Source organism: Dermacentor andersoni, chromosome 7, assembly GCF_023375885.2.
Source record: "Dermacentor andersoni chromosome 7, qqDerAnde1_hic_scaffold, whole genome shotgun sequence".
Taxonomy (NCBI): Eukaryota; Metazoa; Arthropoda; class Arachnida; order Ixodida; family Ixodidae; genus Dermacentor; species Dermacentor andersoni.
The window spans coordinates 20,056,302-20,073,213 of NC_092820.1; the positions used below are offsets into that span (position 1 = coordinate 20,056,302).

At 45.1% G+C, this 16,912-nt stretch overlaps 1 protein-coding gene across 1 annotated transcript in view; it reads left to right on the forward strand.

The window, feature by feature from the left end:
• norpA (no receptor potential A) overlaps positions 1–16,912 on the forward strand; it is a 307,805-nt gene that overhangs the window by 121,549 nt on the left and 169,344 nt on the right. The window contains exons 11-13 of the mRNA XM_072289167.1: positions 1,789–1,846; positions 9,308–9,627; positions 12,321–12,414. Coding sequence (XP_072145268.1) covers positions 1,789–1,846; positions 9,308–9,627; positions 12,321–12,414 — 472 coding nt within the window. The remainder of the gene's footprint in view (positions 1–1,788; positions 1,847–9,307; positions 9,628–12,320; positions 12,415–16,912) is intronic.

Below are 16,912 nucleotides of genomic sequence, written 5' to 3' on the forward strand. Positions count from 1 at the left end.
CTATTGTAACAATTTACCTTTTGCTTTATTGTTTTCTTGGTTTCCCTTGTCTATGTTTTCCTGCTGGTGTTAGTCTTGCTCTTTCTTCTGAGATTTCTGTATATGTGTATTTTCTTTCCGGGGTCAGTCCTTTCAGTACCAGTGTATCTCTGAAATACCCCCCCCCCCCCCCCCCTGCTACAATGCCCTTGTGGCGCTGCAGATATTCACATAAATAATAAAAAAAAATCTTTTGGTTCATTCCCTTTTGCTGCAATGGTGGCCTTCGCAGAAGCTAGGTACCATGGGAGATCAGCAAGTAATGCAAAACAATTCCGAAATTTGACATTTTGTTTGGCAGTGACAGTGACTGTTCTTTTGAAGGTTTCGAGGAGGACTGAACGAGAACATATAAACAAACCTTCACTACCTTTGGGTACAATGGTCTTTATATGTCAATTTTTTTTCTTTTTTTGAACTTTCCTTCATTGTAGTATACCGAAAGTTAGCCCACTCCCTCTTTTCACCCTATTTGCTCTAGATTTTAGGTGGGCTATCTCTCGGGATATTGCAGTATGTGTTTTGTTGTGTGTGTGGATTTTATGCTGCAGTGTTTACCTGTTAGTTTTTCCAGCACGTGCAGATAGTGGCTTTTTTCCCTTCATTATCATGCTGAAAGCCACTCTTGTTCCCTGCACAAGCAAGTTACTCACAACTTGAATTTGTTCTGTGAGTGGATGCTTTGACCCACAGATTGCGCATAGAATGCTATGTGCACGCACCCACAGGCACATACAAAAGACAGAGGAAACAAGCACTTTGCTGTTTATTCCCACACTTGTATCCATTTGTATTTTGTGTCTACGTGTACAGTTTCTTGTCTGGTTTACTATGGTATTTAGTTTTATTTGCAAAATTTTGTTATACTGTTTTGTGATATCCAATGTCTGGCAGGCTGCGAAATGTCATTTGCATAATGAATGCAAATCTGGCTTGCTTGTTGTTTTAGCATTTCTTTCTGGTGCTTTGTAATAGCAGTTTGTGACTCCTTCAGCTCACCGGTGTTCAAATCTGTGCTCCTTTCATCTGGAACACAGGCACCTGCTGTGCACATTAGCTCTGACTCTGAAGAAGAAGTCTCTGAGGCTCTTTATGCCAACAGCAGTTGTGCAGAAAGAAGGGCTCTTTAAAGAGGCACTGAAGAGAAGAATGGTTTCACCGGTACCAGCAAATTACCCTTGCCAAAAAAAAAATGCCACTCTTGGCAAGCCAGAAAAGACTGGCACTGATGCTGCCTTGAAGTTCCCGCACCAGCTTACTGTGAAGTCGTGGATTTCGGCCGTGTTAATTGTTTGTTCATAAAAATAAAAATCGTGTTCTAAAGGAGCCAGGAACATTTAGTGTGCCAATATGGCCCAAATATGAAAAAATACTTTGATATCTGTGATGTCACACTGACATCAGGCTAGCCAGCCTGTCTTCACTCGCCATCCTCCCTGTCTCTCTCTCTCTTTCTCCCTCCCTCAAAAAATTAAATTTTGACTTTATTTTATTTTGTATTAATCAACTTATTACCACAAAGTTAACAACAATAGAGTTTGCAAAGAATACTTTATCACTTGTAAACTGACTTGGTGTTTCTCTTTCAAGTCCCGTTAATGACATTGTGGCTATTCCTAGTGAAATTGCTTTGTCATGTTTGGGGTCTCCAAGGCAACTAATTGTTGTAGAGAAAGAAGTAAGGCATACACCCACCCAAGCAACTTTCCTGTTGCTGTACATGTATTGACATCTTTTTTACATTTGCAGAACGGAAGGCAGGACAGATTACATCAGCCTGAAGCAGTTGATCACATTTCTCAATGAAGTAAGTCATGTTGCTCTGTACGTAACTGGATAGCGCCTTATCTGTGTCTTTTCTGCATTTGCATAACTGTGAAAATATTCAAAGAGGGTTTGATACTAGTTGGGTAAATTACCTCAGCATAAAGTTTTCAATTTGCAATCTAGGATTTGTATATTTGTGTTGTATATGCATTCAGCAGTTCCTGGATTTCATGCTTCGAAAGTGGCAGATACCACCGTGATGGCTACTGTGATCATTTCACTCTTCGTGTAATGCCCTACTGGGGCCCTTGAGTTATAGGTATACCAAATAGTAGATTTTGAATCGCATATCGAATTAAATCAATGAAAAAAAGCCATATATTGGATCAAATATGGTGCACACTTGTTACAACGGACTCTGATAATCATGCAAAAAAGTCCGTTACATCCTGTTCTATCCAAAATTACGGTCGTGGTATGTTGTGAAATGGGGAGACTTTCACATAAACCACAGTTTAACCCGTAAGTGCGTGCAAAAAGGATAAATACATCAAAAATAAAATACCTAACCATAGATAAATTGGTTTGCATGGTAATCACACAACCATGTGGCATGGTGTCTTCCTGTCCGCTGTTTTACGGATGCCGGTTGCTGACAAATGGAGGCACCCTCGTACTAGAGCATAGGTGCATCCATACAACGGCAAGATTAATGGCTGGCACAACAGCAGAAAGTGTGCTGGCCTGTGATACTGTGCCAACCAACCAGCTCAAGCGCACCGCTGCCACCACCGACAAAAACGATGGCTACAGTTTGTTCTTCACCAAAAACAGTTGCTGGAAGTATGAAGCAATGTCTTAATTTTATCTGTCATGACAAGCAGTGACCACTGTCAAATGTGTAGCATGAACGAGAGCCACAGTGTGAGGCAAGTTCAACTTGGAGCCTGGCTGCCACTGCGCTGCATGCGAGACGGCTTGACCGCATCATGCCCCTCGCAGTCTGGGCACCACGAAAAGCAGCCTATCTTCATTTTTGTGCAAATCGATGTGATGAGAAATAGAGCATTCTCAAAACGCTGCAGTTTGCGATGGGTGGCGGTGGTCCTCTTGCATGGTCAACACGAAAACTCTCCGCCGGCAGGGCGCTGCGCGACACACTGTTGCAGTAAGCTTGCTGCTAGTGTGGTCGTTGCTTAAGAAAAAATTCATTTTCACAACATCCACAAACAACCAGAAATGGTTGCTTCAAGCGCACTGCCACATGCATGTGCCGTGGCGGCAAAGTGTGTTGCGTTTACACTGTATAGACAAAATTTCCCTTAAATGTAGTCTGTTGTAGCCAATAGTCCATTATAGTCAGACCCGTGTTAAAAGCGAAATTGTTTACATTGATAGTACAGGAGATCAAACTAATTGAGAAAGATAGTCTGTTATATCCGAAAGTATGTTGTATGCAGATCTATTGTAACAGGCGTGGACTCTATCGAATGTTAGAAAGCTGTCTGCAAAATTTAATGCTTACAAATTTTGGGCAAGAAAATAAAGCGCTGCACATGGTTGGGAGTCTCGTAGCATTAAATAACAAGAATGTAGCAAGCTGTCTGTAACTTAGGCACATAGAAATCGAGATATACAGCACAGTCCACTCTCATTAAAGGGGACACCAAATTTATTTATTTGAATACCTGCAGCACCACAAGGCCATTGTAGCAGGGACGGTTTACGCACTTTCATTAAGGATTAGAAGTTTCTGGAATTTATTTATGTCGGTGACGGTTGCGATGTGTGATGGCTAGCTATTCCACTCAGTTATAGTGCGCGGTATGAACGATCTGGCATAAGTTAGTGTGCGACACGTGAAGCGTTCGATTTTAAAAGGGTGATCACGGCGGGGAAAGATGGCAGAGGGTGGCCTAAAGAAGTCCTCGCGAAGTGATGCATGATGGCAGAGCTTATGAAGAAGTGATAAGCGAGCGATTTTACGGCAACATGATAACACCTGCAGTTCAGCACGATTCTTCAATGAAGTGACGCTAATGTGACGTGAGTAATCCGAAAAAATAAAACGCACAGCACGGTTCTGCAGGGCTTCGATGTTTTTAATAGTGTAGTCTTGATCGGGATCCCAAATGGCTGAGGCATATTCTATTTTAGGACGGATTAAAGTGATATAAGCCAGTTTACGTAAGTGCGATGGGGTGTGTTTCAAGTTACGTTTAAGAAACCCAAGTGAGCGGTTTGCTGAAGCAAAGGTGACGTTAATACTGTATGGTAATGCCAGGGCAGGTCAGACTGAAAGTTATCTCCAAGATATTTGTACGTGGTTGTAAGTTCCACTGAAGTATTATTTAGCAAGTAAGACGTTGGAATGCGAAAAGCTTTTTTAGTGAAAGACATCAACTTAGTTTTCGAAGGATTTAGTGTCATTAGCCAAGTTGTGCACCACAAAGTTAAGGAGTCAAGGTCACATTGCAGAGATTGGCGGTCAGCTTCAGAAGAGATGTTGCGGCAAATAACACAATCGTCAGCGAATAGCCTAACTCTAGATTTGAGGGAGGAGGGTAAGTCATTTATATAAATTAGGAAAAGCAATGGACCGAGCACACTTCCTTGAGGAACACCGTATGAGACTGAGACGAAAGGAGAGTCAAAGTTATTGACTGACGTGAACTGTTGTCTATTAGAGAGGAAGGCTTGCACCCATGCCAGAACAAGTGGGTGAATATTAAGTTGTCTAATTTTAGTAAGAGCCGGTGGTGAGGAACTCGATCGAACGCTTTTGAGAAGTCAAGGAATATGGCGTCAATTTGGATGCCGGCATTCAATGATGAGTGTAAATCCTGAGTAAATCCTGCAAGTTGTGTTTCACATGAGAAGCCCTTGCGAAAACCGTGCTGGTATTTGAAGATGATATTGTGTTCCTCTAAATATGTAATTACTTGTCAGTAATTAGTACATGACCGGGGTAGTTGGAGAAGTATGGGAGAGGCCTTTGCCCTGCAGTGGGCGTAACCAGGCTGATGATGATGATGATGATGATGATGATGATGATGATGATGATGATGATGATGGTGATGATATAATGTGTTCCAAGAGTGCCAATGTGTTCCACGATAGTGATAGAGAGAAGATGGCTGCCAAGCAACGATAGATACCAGAAGAAATATGTTTAAGTATTTTGTTGTCGAAGCCATTATGATCAGATGCAGATGAAGTTATTAAGTCGACGTAATTGCTGATTGAACCATGGAGAAATGTTGCTTGTTTTGATTTTCATAGCTGGAATGTATTTGTCAATTAAGTTTGAAAGAGTATTTTTAAAAAGGTTCCAGTTATCTTCAATGGAACGTGACAAATGGGCATCTAAAAAATGTTCCGTAAAATGGGATAATTCGATACATATTGCATCAAAATTGGCTCACTTATAACACCTTATACGCTTTCCAGCAACTCTCTTTTTGTTGAGTGAACAAGTTAAGCTTCCAGTAATTATGTTATGGTCAGAAAGACCATAGAGATGAGCTATGTCAGTAAACAGGTCAGGTTGAGAAGTTAAAATTAGGTCAATAATGTTTACGCATGTGCTCAAGCAACGTGTAGGTTTTTCGATAAGCTGGCACAACAAAAAATCAAGGCAGGAATCAAGAAATTCCTGTGCCTGAGTATCGTTGGCTGAAACAGATAGTGTTAGACCATTGAATATTGGGATAGTTGAAGTCTCCAAAGATTATAAGAACTGCATTTGGAAACCTCCCGCATATTTCAACAATAATGCGATGAAATTTACTTTCGAAGGTCGCATTCATGTCCGGGGGGCGATAAAAAACACCAACAATGAGATCAGTGGAACCAAGCTTCAGGGACACAAATACGCTTTCAAAAAATGAGTTAACAAAGATAGGTATAGCAATGAAATCTTTAGAAATTCCAATAAGCACACCCCCGCCTCTTCGATCCTTTCTATCGCAGCGAAAAAAGTTAAAATCTACTTGACTGACAAGAATATTATTATCGGAAACAGTATCGTTCAGCCACGTTTCTGTTAGTGCGATGATGGAAGGAGAACTTGAGTCGATAATTGAAGATAGTTCAACACTTTTAGAAAGAACACTTCTGATATTAGTGTAGAAGAAAGAGACCTTTCCGTCTGAACGAGATGGGGTGGTTACATGTGCTCGACACTCAGAAGGGGCACGTCACGTAGGTGGGGTGATTGCTCAGCGTGCGTCGGTGCATGGTACACCACGCAATTAGAAATTGTGTCCCAAATGTAAGTGGCCTTATTTAGGGACAGCCTGTCAAAAATAAGACGCACACGATCACCTTCCTTCCTTAATGTTTTCGAAAACTGCAATAACTTCCTGCGTTTGTCCCGCACAGCCTCAGAATAGTCCTGTGCGACATTGAAGGGCGTATTTTGTAGTTGGAAGCCTGTGCTCAGAATAGTTTCGACTTCTTTGTCATTAAAAAGTTTAGCGATGATGGGACGCTTTTTAACTGAGGAGAAGCGACCTACTATGCGGTGAGCCCTGGCTAGTGACGAAATCGAAAAGTCAAGTCGGTTCATGCAGGAGTCACGCACAAGATGTTCAGATGATTTACATGTTTCAAATTGTTCCCCGTCATCAATTCCATAGAATATTACGTTTGACCTTCAGGAACGATTTTCCAAGTCGTCAATTTTGGCTTGAAGGTCTGAGAGGTCTGATGAAGGTCTGATATTGTCCTGGCGTGACAGGTTTTCCACCTCATCAGATTTTGAAGTGAGTTTAGTGATAGATTCCCTAAGTGAGACAATTTCGGAGTTAAGCTTGTCATACATAGCACTACAGTCAACAGCTCCTGTAGAAGATTCGAGCGAAGATACACATGTTTCAAGGGCTTCGAAGCGGGAATTAAAAGATTCCTTGATATCGGCAATGTCACATGCAATTTGTTTCTGACCAGCCAACAATTGTGCGAGAAGATTAGCCGTCTCTGGAGGGGAACTAGTAGAGCACTGACTGCTAGTAGTGTTATTAGCCTCACTTGACTTTGATGTACTTGCTGAAGGCACACCTCTAGGTCCAGGGTGAAGTTCAACATCCCCACTCAAGAGAGGGCTATCAGTAACAGTGCAAAATGTGAAAGCAGCAAGTAACAACCCTGTTCGGGTAGAACAGCAGCAGCAAAAAGCGGTCATCAGAACGGTGGCTATAGGCACCTTGAATATAACATACCTCCGTGAAAAACAGGCAGGGTTTAAGCAACATTCTGGCTTCGCTGCTGTACTGCCCACTGAAGGAAGGTGTCATTGCGAAGACCTTTATATCATCCGGTGTAGACGTCGCTGACCGCAGCTTAGCAGTGATTGGTAGAACGACGATGACATCAGCCAGAAGCGAAGCACGTGGGAGGCCGTCGGCAAAGCCAAGGGGCATGCCAGGGCTATCACCAACAGGAGTGACAGGGCTGTCCATGGGCACACCATCGACTGCATCCATGTGCCGGTGAAAAGGAAGCGCAGAATATAAGGCAGCGTCCCTGCAGAAGAATCCATGGAAGCATCCCAAGAACTGCGTGAAAAACAGCCAGTGTTTAAGCAACATTCCAGTGTCGCTGTTGTACTGCCCACTCTATATATACAGTATCTTTCATCAATAGAATTTCTGTTGAATAGAATCAAGTCCCTTTTTTCTGCTGAAACTAAAGAATTAGTTACATTCTGTTGTACTGAATGCCAATGAGGTTCTTAGTTTAATAGTGGACCTGTGTTTTGCTGCAATCTTTTATTTATTAAATAGAAAGTTGGGCTTTCCAGTTTTTCTTTGAACTAAAAAAAGGGCTACCCCAATTTTGTGACAGGTGGATTAAAGTAAGGCCAATGTGCATAACAAACGAAAGGACCCTGCATCACATGACCTAATCACTTCTCCAAGCATATCCGGCCCCAACAGTTACGAGCAGGTGCCATACACCGCGTTTCATTGTCAGGTTGGACGGGATTTGCCACCTGTCAAAGATTGTAAAATTTGGAAAGTCACGTCAAGTTCACTTGATGCTTCCCACCTCTTTGTTCATCCGCAGTCCGTGCAAATGCATGCAACCAGCCATGCTGCTTTTGAGCCTGCCATGCACATCGAATGCGAGTCTTGTGATGGGTTGCTTGAAGCGACAACAAGAGACAGATGTGCATCTCTGAACAGTGTAGGGAACGAGAGATCGCTGCACGGTGTGTCCCAAAGATGGTGGCCGTGAACAACTCTGTTGCCATCCTGTGCACTCAGCTTCATTTGCAACGCAGTTTGTCGGCTTTCCGAGCATTGCATAGCTGCTGCGAATAGATCTGGATCGATTTGGCACCAAACTGTAACTTATGCCCGATGAGGCAGCGCCAATTAGGCCTAATGGCCTAGGCAGTGTGGCCGTGATGAAAATTCGCCACTGGCTGGTGGTGTAATGGGCCACAAGCCGTCACAGAGTGCTTGCCATTAATATGTTGTACGGGGGCCTTATCAGGGATCAGTCTTGAGATCACCTGTGCGGGCAAGATTGATGGCTGTTGAAGTGGCATGAAGTTCGGTGCCGCATATCCAACAGAATCTGTGAGCCTATCGGAGACTAATCAGCCTGATCTTCACACATGCTTTTGCACTTAACGAAATATGCGCTGCTTTTGTTGCCGTTCGCTCTGTCCATATCGCATTATCATTTCAACCAGTCCTGTCGACTCAGACGAACGTTGTACCGGCGGAGGTGGACCTGGCCGATGCGGCAAAGTAGAGTAAAGTGGAAGTAAAAACAAGTATTGTTCTTTGTTCCATTTGGGCAAAAGTTAAGGCCACCCTCAGTAACAGCATGCCTGTCACAAACGAATTAATTTCTTGCTGATGTGTTTAGAGCAGATGTGAAGCTGACTGCTGGCCCTCCACAACCATAGAGTAAAGCTGTACCTAGCCATGGCATTGCTCCATCTTTCACATTTGCTGTTTTACGGTCTCCATGTTCTAACTGTGCTGTCTGTGCCGATTCATAGAGTCCAGCACCTACGTCCTCAACTTGTCTGTGCAGCCATGTGCCTGAATTTGACAGGCAAATTCTGCATAATTTGTCGACACTCCATCACTCGCTGTTATGGAAGTGCAAATGGTGCATTGTAAGCTGTTTGTCTACAGACAGCATGGTAACGCACATGTGGATTGGCAATTGAAGATAACGTTTATTTTGTTCTTGTTTTTTAATTTAAAGAAGTATAGGTGGCACAAAAGGGAGCTACAAATTTAGATGATCCCTGCACACACATGCCTTTCGTAGAAGAACAGTAACACTCAGTTGAAAGCTACCCATATCTTGCGCCTCTTGGTTATGTCTTCACTGTTTGGTAGAGTCAGCAGCTGTGTACAGATCAAATGAAAGGATGAAATTTATTTAGTTATCGTAGACGTTCTCAATGTCTGAAATGCAAAAAAAGTGCAGGAAGTGCAGCCTGCAATTCGCTGGTATGCTTTTGTCTATGCAGAAGCAACGCGACCCACGGCTAAACGAGATCCTGCACCCGTTCTATGATGAGCGGAGGGCACGGGAGATTGTCACTGCCCACGAGGTCAACCCCGACAATGTGCGGGAGGGTCGGCTCAGCCAGGGGGGCCTGGTGCGCTACCTCATGTCGGATCAGAATGCGCCCGTGTTTCTCGATCGGCTCGACATGTACATGGAGATGGACCAGCCGCTGTCCCACTACTACATCAACTCCTCCCACAACACCTACCTCACGGGGAGGCAGTTTGGGGGCAAGTCCTCCGTGGAGATGTACCGGCAGGTGCTCCTAGCAGGATGCAGGTTCGTGCCCCTGAATTCTGCTCATCTTGGGTGAAAAAGGAGGTACGGAAAAGATGTTGCAAAAAAATAAAACAAATAAATGAGTGCACAGATAGTATGCCTCATTACAAATGTTGAAGGTATATTGGAGCAGCGCGATAGTACGAGCGCAAGAAAACAACTACGATGGGACTAGCAGTGACTGCCAACTTTAATCTATTGGAAGAAGCACCAGCCATTTATAGTCTGACATAAAAACAACAAGGAAAACCATTTAAATTGACAAGCATGCACACAAGTAGCACTAGAGGTACAGGTGTTTATCCAGAATAAATCTTGATTTGTTAGGCCAAATGACGCTCCACTGACAAGCTTACCTTTTGCTTTTGCAATGCAGCAAGTGCCTACAAATTCTTTTTTCTTTCTTTAGTTTTTGCATGTTTCTGGAACCTGGTGCTGCTAAACAGTGGAGTGCGCGCACATCTGTTACAATGAACAGCTGCCATACCGGTTTTTTTTTTCACTGTTTTTGTGCTGTCTTGCTCTGTCGTGAAAAAGTTGCCCGATTTGTCCAATATGTATCTTTTGAACAGCTTAAAGGTATGTGTGCATTTATGATTTTTTATTACATTGCATAGTTTTAAAAGTTTCTAAGGAGCGGAGAATACTAAGGTGACTTGATGTCGACTGGTGACTTTCTTTAGATTGTGAGGAAGCGTGTGAACACACTGGGTATGGCATGTACTGGTCTTCTTTTTTCCTTGTCGTGCTTTTGCAAAAAGTAAAGAAGTGCACAAGCAAAGAAATAAGCCAGCTGGCAGTTAGGTGTTTGCCATAGCACAGGACGGAGGCTCGATGAGTAGTGGCAGGTTTTTCCTAGGCTGGCCTTTGTGGCAAAGGACGGGGCCCAAACTGGCAGCGGGAACCTGCCCAGGTACCACAATGCACCGTTGCAGTACTTTGGGGAAGGAGAGTCAGTGCATTGCCGGTGGGTCCCCTTTTCGGGCCAGGTCTTCCAAGCCACCCACCACTGTCTCCAGAGCAGCAGTTGGAGATGCGGCCACACTTCTCGAACACCACGTCAATCCCTGACCTGCATCTTGACCACATTCTCTTTCTCTCCTTTTTGTCTCCTGTTGTCTTTTCGTTCTCTTCCTTTTTCTTTCTGCATACAGTAAGACCTCGTTGATTTGAATTCCATGAGACTGGAAAAAATGTCAGAATTAACGGAATGTCGAGTTATAAAGGGTATCAAGAAAACAATAAACAAATGCTTACTAGGTCAGCACGCTTTTATTTACTGAATGAACGAGCAAATCGTGCTTCTATTTTGAACAAAAGCAGTGCGGAAGCTGCAATTCTTGTCATATCGTGACTGATTGCCTTTAGCAGCAGCGAAGGCCTCGTGACTTCCTTCACAGCACAGCCGCGGCCACACGCCTTCATCTGAGACATGTTTTTTATTACCGCATGCACATCCTGATTATCTTTTTGCCAGTGAGCTAGTTGCCAACAGATCATCCATCCATCGTGACGTAGCCATTGCTCTTCATTGCTCTTTAACACTGCGCTTTGCACAGTGTTAAAATGAAACAACCGTTTGCCGCAACCACTGGGACAATACCACAGCTGCTATCGATATGTTTATGGACAGCAGTCTTGCAGTTATGAAGGCATGCTGCTGACCCGTGCACCCATTCAAAACGAAACTGCTGTTTGCCACAACCGCTGTGGACAAAACAATGGTGCCTATCGACGCGATCCTGGATGGCGACTCCGTGTGTTATGTGCAGCGGTAAACGCAAGAATAAGGGCCTTAAAGGCACAAAGCAGGGCACGAGGCGTTCCGGCATTGTTGTGATTCACATACGACTCGGCCGCTTCGTGTCAATTGGATGCTATTGCCATTGCTGCTCTTTTGCGTCACACATTTGCGGTGCTTCGCGCTCGCCGAGTTCCGAGAGTTGTCCGAATTAACCAATGTGCCACCAAGTACGTCTGAATTAATTAGGGTTTTATTGCATTAAATAATGTGTACACTTGCCAAGGTCGGAGAACGAGTCCGAACTATCCGATTTTCTAAATTAATGTTGTCTAACTAATGAGGTTTTAGTGCATATCCTAGAATATTTTAATCATTTTTCTTTGTCTTTTCTCGTTATAATTTCCCAAATCACCTGAAATGACACTCACCTTACTCCAAAAGGTCACTGGGGCTGTCCTTTCTTGCAGCACCAAACACTGAATTCCCACTGGCACCATAGCAACAATAACCAACTAATTTTCACAAACACTCACCTCTTTCTCTTGTTTTTCCTAAAGCATCCTATATAATTTTCGTATTGCTTTTTTCTATAAATGCATGAATTCAAACCATTTCTCTCTGAATTCTTGCCCATGAAGGGGCAAAAAGTAGGTGGCAGTTTTTCTTGCAAACAATTCCGTATTCAAATATCATTCATCACTTAACATTTCTCACCGTTATTTGACATCTGGTTTGAATTCAACTCAAGCTTAAACAGGGACTGCAGTAAAGACACATGCATATTTGCATGTATATAAAAAGAACAGTGTAATTTGTGCGCAGTGATGACAACTGTACATTGGTTACCTGAAAATTGAGTTCTGCTACTTTCCGCTAACTTCATGCTGAAAGAGCCTTGCCTCGGAGGAGTGCGTTTCGTGTACAGTAACCACAACTGGCTGTGGTGCAGGTGCGTGGAGCTTGACTGCTGGGATGGCAAAGGCGAAGACGAGGAGCCCATCATCACACATGGCAAGGCCATGTGCACCGACATCCTCTTCAAGGTGTGTGCTTAGCTCGAAATTATAAACTGAACACGGCTTACTCTGGCACAGATTTAACGCACCTGAAAGCAGTTCTGTCCAAATGCTTGACAATGCTGAAGTGGTCTTGTGTTGTATTCAACATGTGCAAACAACTTGCAGTTCCCTGCACTCTTGACACTTCTAAGTGATAATTTTTTGCTAACACTAGGAGCATGTATATAGAATGAACTTTGTTGACAAAGTAGCTGCAGAAATATTGAAGTTCGGAATATTGAGCACTTGCGGTGTGATATATTTGCAAACAGTGAACTGTACACCAACACCTTTGGACACTTTCGACAGGCAAAGTTGTCATGTTGCCTTCATCCTTAAGGCTGATACCCTGTTTGCGTATGAATATGACTGAAAGCAAATTAACTTGTCATTAAAGGAAACATTTATCGATATCACAGTAGCTGCTTGACAGGGCTGGTGCTCTGATTTGTTTATTCTTATACTGATGAAACCTGCAATAACAAAATCGCCAAGGAACGTGAAAAAATTCACTTTCCTCTTGTGCGCCACATGCTGTAAGTGCAAGGGAAAGCGTGCGAGGGTGAGCCAAGAAGCCTGGTGGCTTGATGCACGACGTCATTCCACGCATTGTGCACTTGGCTTGGAAGGGGAGGGGGGATCAATGGAGGGGATGGGAGAGCTTTGCAGGCTTTGCTTTGTTCCGATAGATATTGTTACGAAGAGTTGCGAGGAAATGGTTTTATTTACAGGCGATGGACGATGATCGTAGCGTGATTGCAGCGCAGCTCGGCCTCCCAAACTCCTCGTCCTCTTCGTCTTCTCTCTTCTTGTCCGCACCTTTCGTATCCGTTACATTTCCCCGCAAGCAGACAAAGCCCGTAGGGCGAGTCAGGATGGACAAGCAGTGTAGAAAGGCTTCAGGCGAGCAATATGAGTCAGCTGAGTTCTGCTTGATCGCCGACCATCGCGCAGGAGGCGAGCTATGACGTAAGTGAGTTCGCTCAGGCGGTCCACGACTACAAATGGGCCTGAATATTGTGACAAGAACTTTTGGCACAATCCGCGCTTGCGTTGCGGTGTCCAAAGAAGGACCAAGTCACCTTTCTCCAACGATACTTGTACGTGACGGTCGTCGTATCGCTCTTTCGAACGACTTTGCGAGGCCAGAGTACGAAGACGAGCTATTCGACGGGCTTCTCCGGCGAGACACAAAGTCTTCGATACAGAATCGTCACTGTGCAGTACGAAGGGTAAGAAAGTGTCGAGAGGGCTTCGCGGTAACCTTGCATACAAAAGATAAAATGGGCTATAGTTCGTGGTTTCATGTTTCGCCGTGTTGTATGCGTAAGTGATGAATGGAAGCAAGTCTTCCCAGTTCTTATGATTGGAGGAGGCGTACATGGCAAGCATGTTGGTCAGCGTTCTGTTCGTCCTTTCAACGAGGCCATTGGCCTGTGGATGATACGGCGTGGAATGACGGAACTGTGAAGTGCACAAACGAAGTAACTCTTCAATGGCATCAGCAGTGAACTGGCGACCACGGTCGCTGATGATGACACATGGTGGGCCATGACGAAGGACCACGGAACACAGCAGGAAGACTGCCACGCAAGCAGCGGTAGAAGACGGTATGGCTGCAGTTTCTGCATACCGTGTAAGATGGTCTACGCAGACAATTATCCAACGGTTCTTGTTGTTAGATAACGGGAATGGACCCAAAAGGTCAATCCCTACTTGCTCGAACGGCATACTGGGCGGTGTCAATGGCCAAAGGGGACCCGGGGCTGCGGTGGTCGGCCGCTTGTGACGTTGGCACGTTTCACAACTAGCGACATAGCGCTTGGTTGTTTTGTACATCTTGGGTCAGTAAAAGCGCTCCTGCGTGCGATGCAGCGCTCGTACGAAGCCGAAATGGCCGGATGTCACATCGTCATGCATGGCGCGTAGAACGTCGAAGCGGAGACTCTCGGGGACAACAAGCAGAAAACGCGCTCCATGCCCGGAGTAATTAGTTTTGTAGAGCAATTTATCACGGACAGTAAAGCGACCGCTGCCTTTAGATGTACAGGCAGTGACAAAAAAGCGGATCGAGGGTAACATCATTTCGTTGTTCTCGCTGAAAGTCTGCCGCATCAGGGAACGTAGAAGTAACAGCAGCGAGACAGTCGTCAAAATTCTCTGCATCGCAGTCGGTAGTCGCAAGAGGAATCCGAGAGAGGCAGTCTGCGTCAGCATGACGACGGCCACTCTTGAACGATACCACAAAGTCGTATTCCGGGAGGCGCAGCGCCCAACGTGCGAGACGACCAGAGGGATCACGCAAACCGATCAGCCAGCATAAAGAATGGTGGTCAGTGATAATCTTGAATGGTCTACCGTAAAGATAACACCGAAACTTTTGTATGGCGAAAACGGCTGCCAGGCATTCCTGTTCCGTAACCGCATAATTGCGTTCAGATTTGCTCAGGCAATGGCTGGCATATGCGACAACATGTTCTGCGCCACTGTGACGTTGTACAAGTACCGCTCCTATCCCGATTCCACTCGCATCAGTGTGAACTTCAGTCGGGCAAGATGGATCGAAGTGACGCAAGAGGCGTGCTGACGTTAGTATAAACTTCAGTTGAGAGAATGATGCGTCACAGTCTGGTGTCCAATTGAAGGATGCATTTTGTCGCAAAATACTTGTCAACGGGTGAACGATGTCGGCAAACCGGGGAACAAAGTGACGAAAATACGAACATAGGCCAATGAATGAGCGGAGTTCTCGTGCTGACTGCGGTGGCTTGAAGGAGCTCACTGCTTGAATCTTACGAGGATCGGGTCTGACGCCATCCTTGTCGACTAAGTGTCCCAGGACCAGTGTTTGACGTTCGCCGAACCGACACTTTTTTGAGTTTAGAACCAGTCCAGCTTTCTCAATGCAGTCGAGAACGAGGCTGAGGCATTCGTTATGTTCTTCAAACGTGCGGCAAAGATTATAACATCATCGAGGTAACACATGCATATCTCCCACATTAGTCCACGTAGTACTGTGTCCATGAATCTTTCAAAGGTGGCAGGAGCATTGCAAAGGCCAAAAGGCATAACATTAAATTCGAGTAGGCCATCTGGAGTCACGAAAGCGGTGATTTCCTTGTCGGCAGGGTCCATAGGTATTTGCCAATACCCCGATCGCAAATCAAGTGTTGAGAAGTAAGAAGCAGAGTGTAAGCAATCAGTGACGTCATCGATTCGGGGTAGCGGATATACATCCTTCTTCGTCACTGCATTTAGATGTCTGTAGTCCACGCAGAATCTCCAGGAGCCATCTTTTTTTCGGACCAGGATTAATGGGGCTGCCCATGGACTACACGATTCTTGAACGACACCTTTGTTCATCATCTCCTTGACTTGCTCTGCAATAACTTTGCGCTGGGACGATGACACTCGGTAGGGCTTCTGGTGTCTGGTAGGGCTTCTGGTGGTGCTGAGCCGGTATCTATTCTGTGACGAGCGCGGGACGACGGTAAATGAAGGGGTGCATCTCCATGCGTGATGTCAAATGCAGCCTCATGCCTGGCAAGGACCTGTACCAGTGCTTGCCGTTCCGATGTACCGAGAGCCTTGCTGATCATGCTAAGCATTAGCTCTTCAGAATGGCGATGATCGCAAGGAGCGCAAGCTTTAGAGACGTCCGTAGTTAGTGCCGCTATTGAGCTACACGCGGCTTTATCGAAGAGAGCGATTTTCATACCGCGAGGAAGGACAACCGGCGTGGCGGAACAGTTCAGCACCCACAATGTGGCGACTCCTTTCGTCATGCACACGACAGAGCAGGGCACAAGTATATCTTTTTTAGCACAGTTTATGCGGAGAGGCCTAACTACAAGGTCAACACAATCAGCATCAACGAACGGGCGTCAGGCACCACGATGGTGCAATCACTTCATCAAGAACACTGAGTGTGTCTGTGTCCCTGTCTTCACCACCCGACCTTTGTTCGGAATGTGCTGATATAAATAACTTGTTCAGTGATATTTCGCCACAACCACAATCCACGGAAGTGCCGCACTGTTCAAGAAAATCTATCCCAAGGATAACATCGTGCGAACAACGAGAAAGAACAAGGAATTCCGACACAAACTTTCCCAGCCAACAAAACACTCGCAGCACAAACGCCAAGGGGATGAAGCCACTCGCTGCCTACTCCACGAAAGGTAATACCGTCGTTCCAAGAAAACATAACTTTGTGGCCTAGACAGTTTTTGAAAGCGAAGCTCATCACAGTCACAGTCGCCCCAGTATCAACTAACGCCATGGTCGGTATTCCGTCAATCGAGACATTCACTTTGTTTTTGAGCATCACAACAGGCAGAGGCATTCCTGGCAAAGACCGTCCGGCGACCACACCTCCATTGGCCGCGGATGCTAGTTTCCCGGCGGCGGTGAGGAAGAACGGCGCCGAGGAGACGGAGAGCGGAGGGGACGGTTATTTGGTGGCGTCAAACTGCGCTCAGAT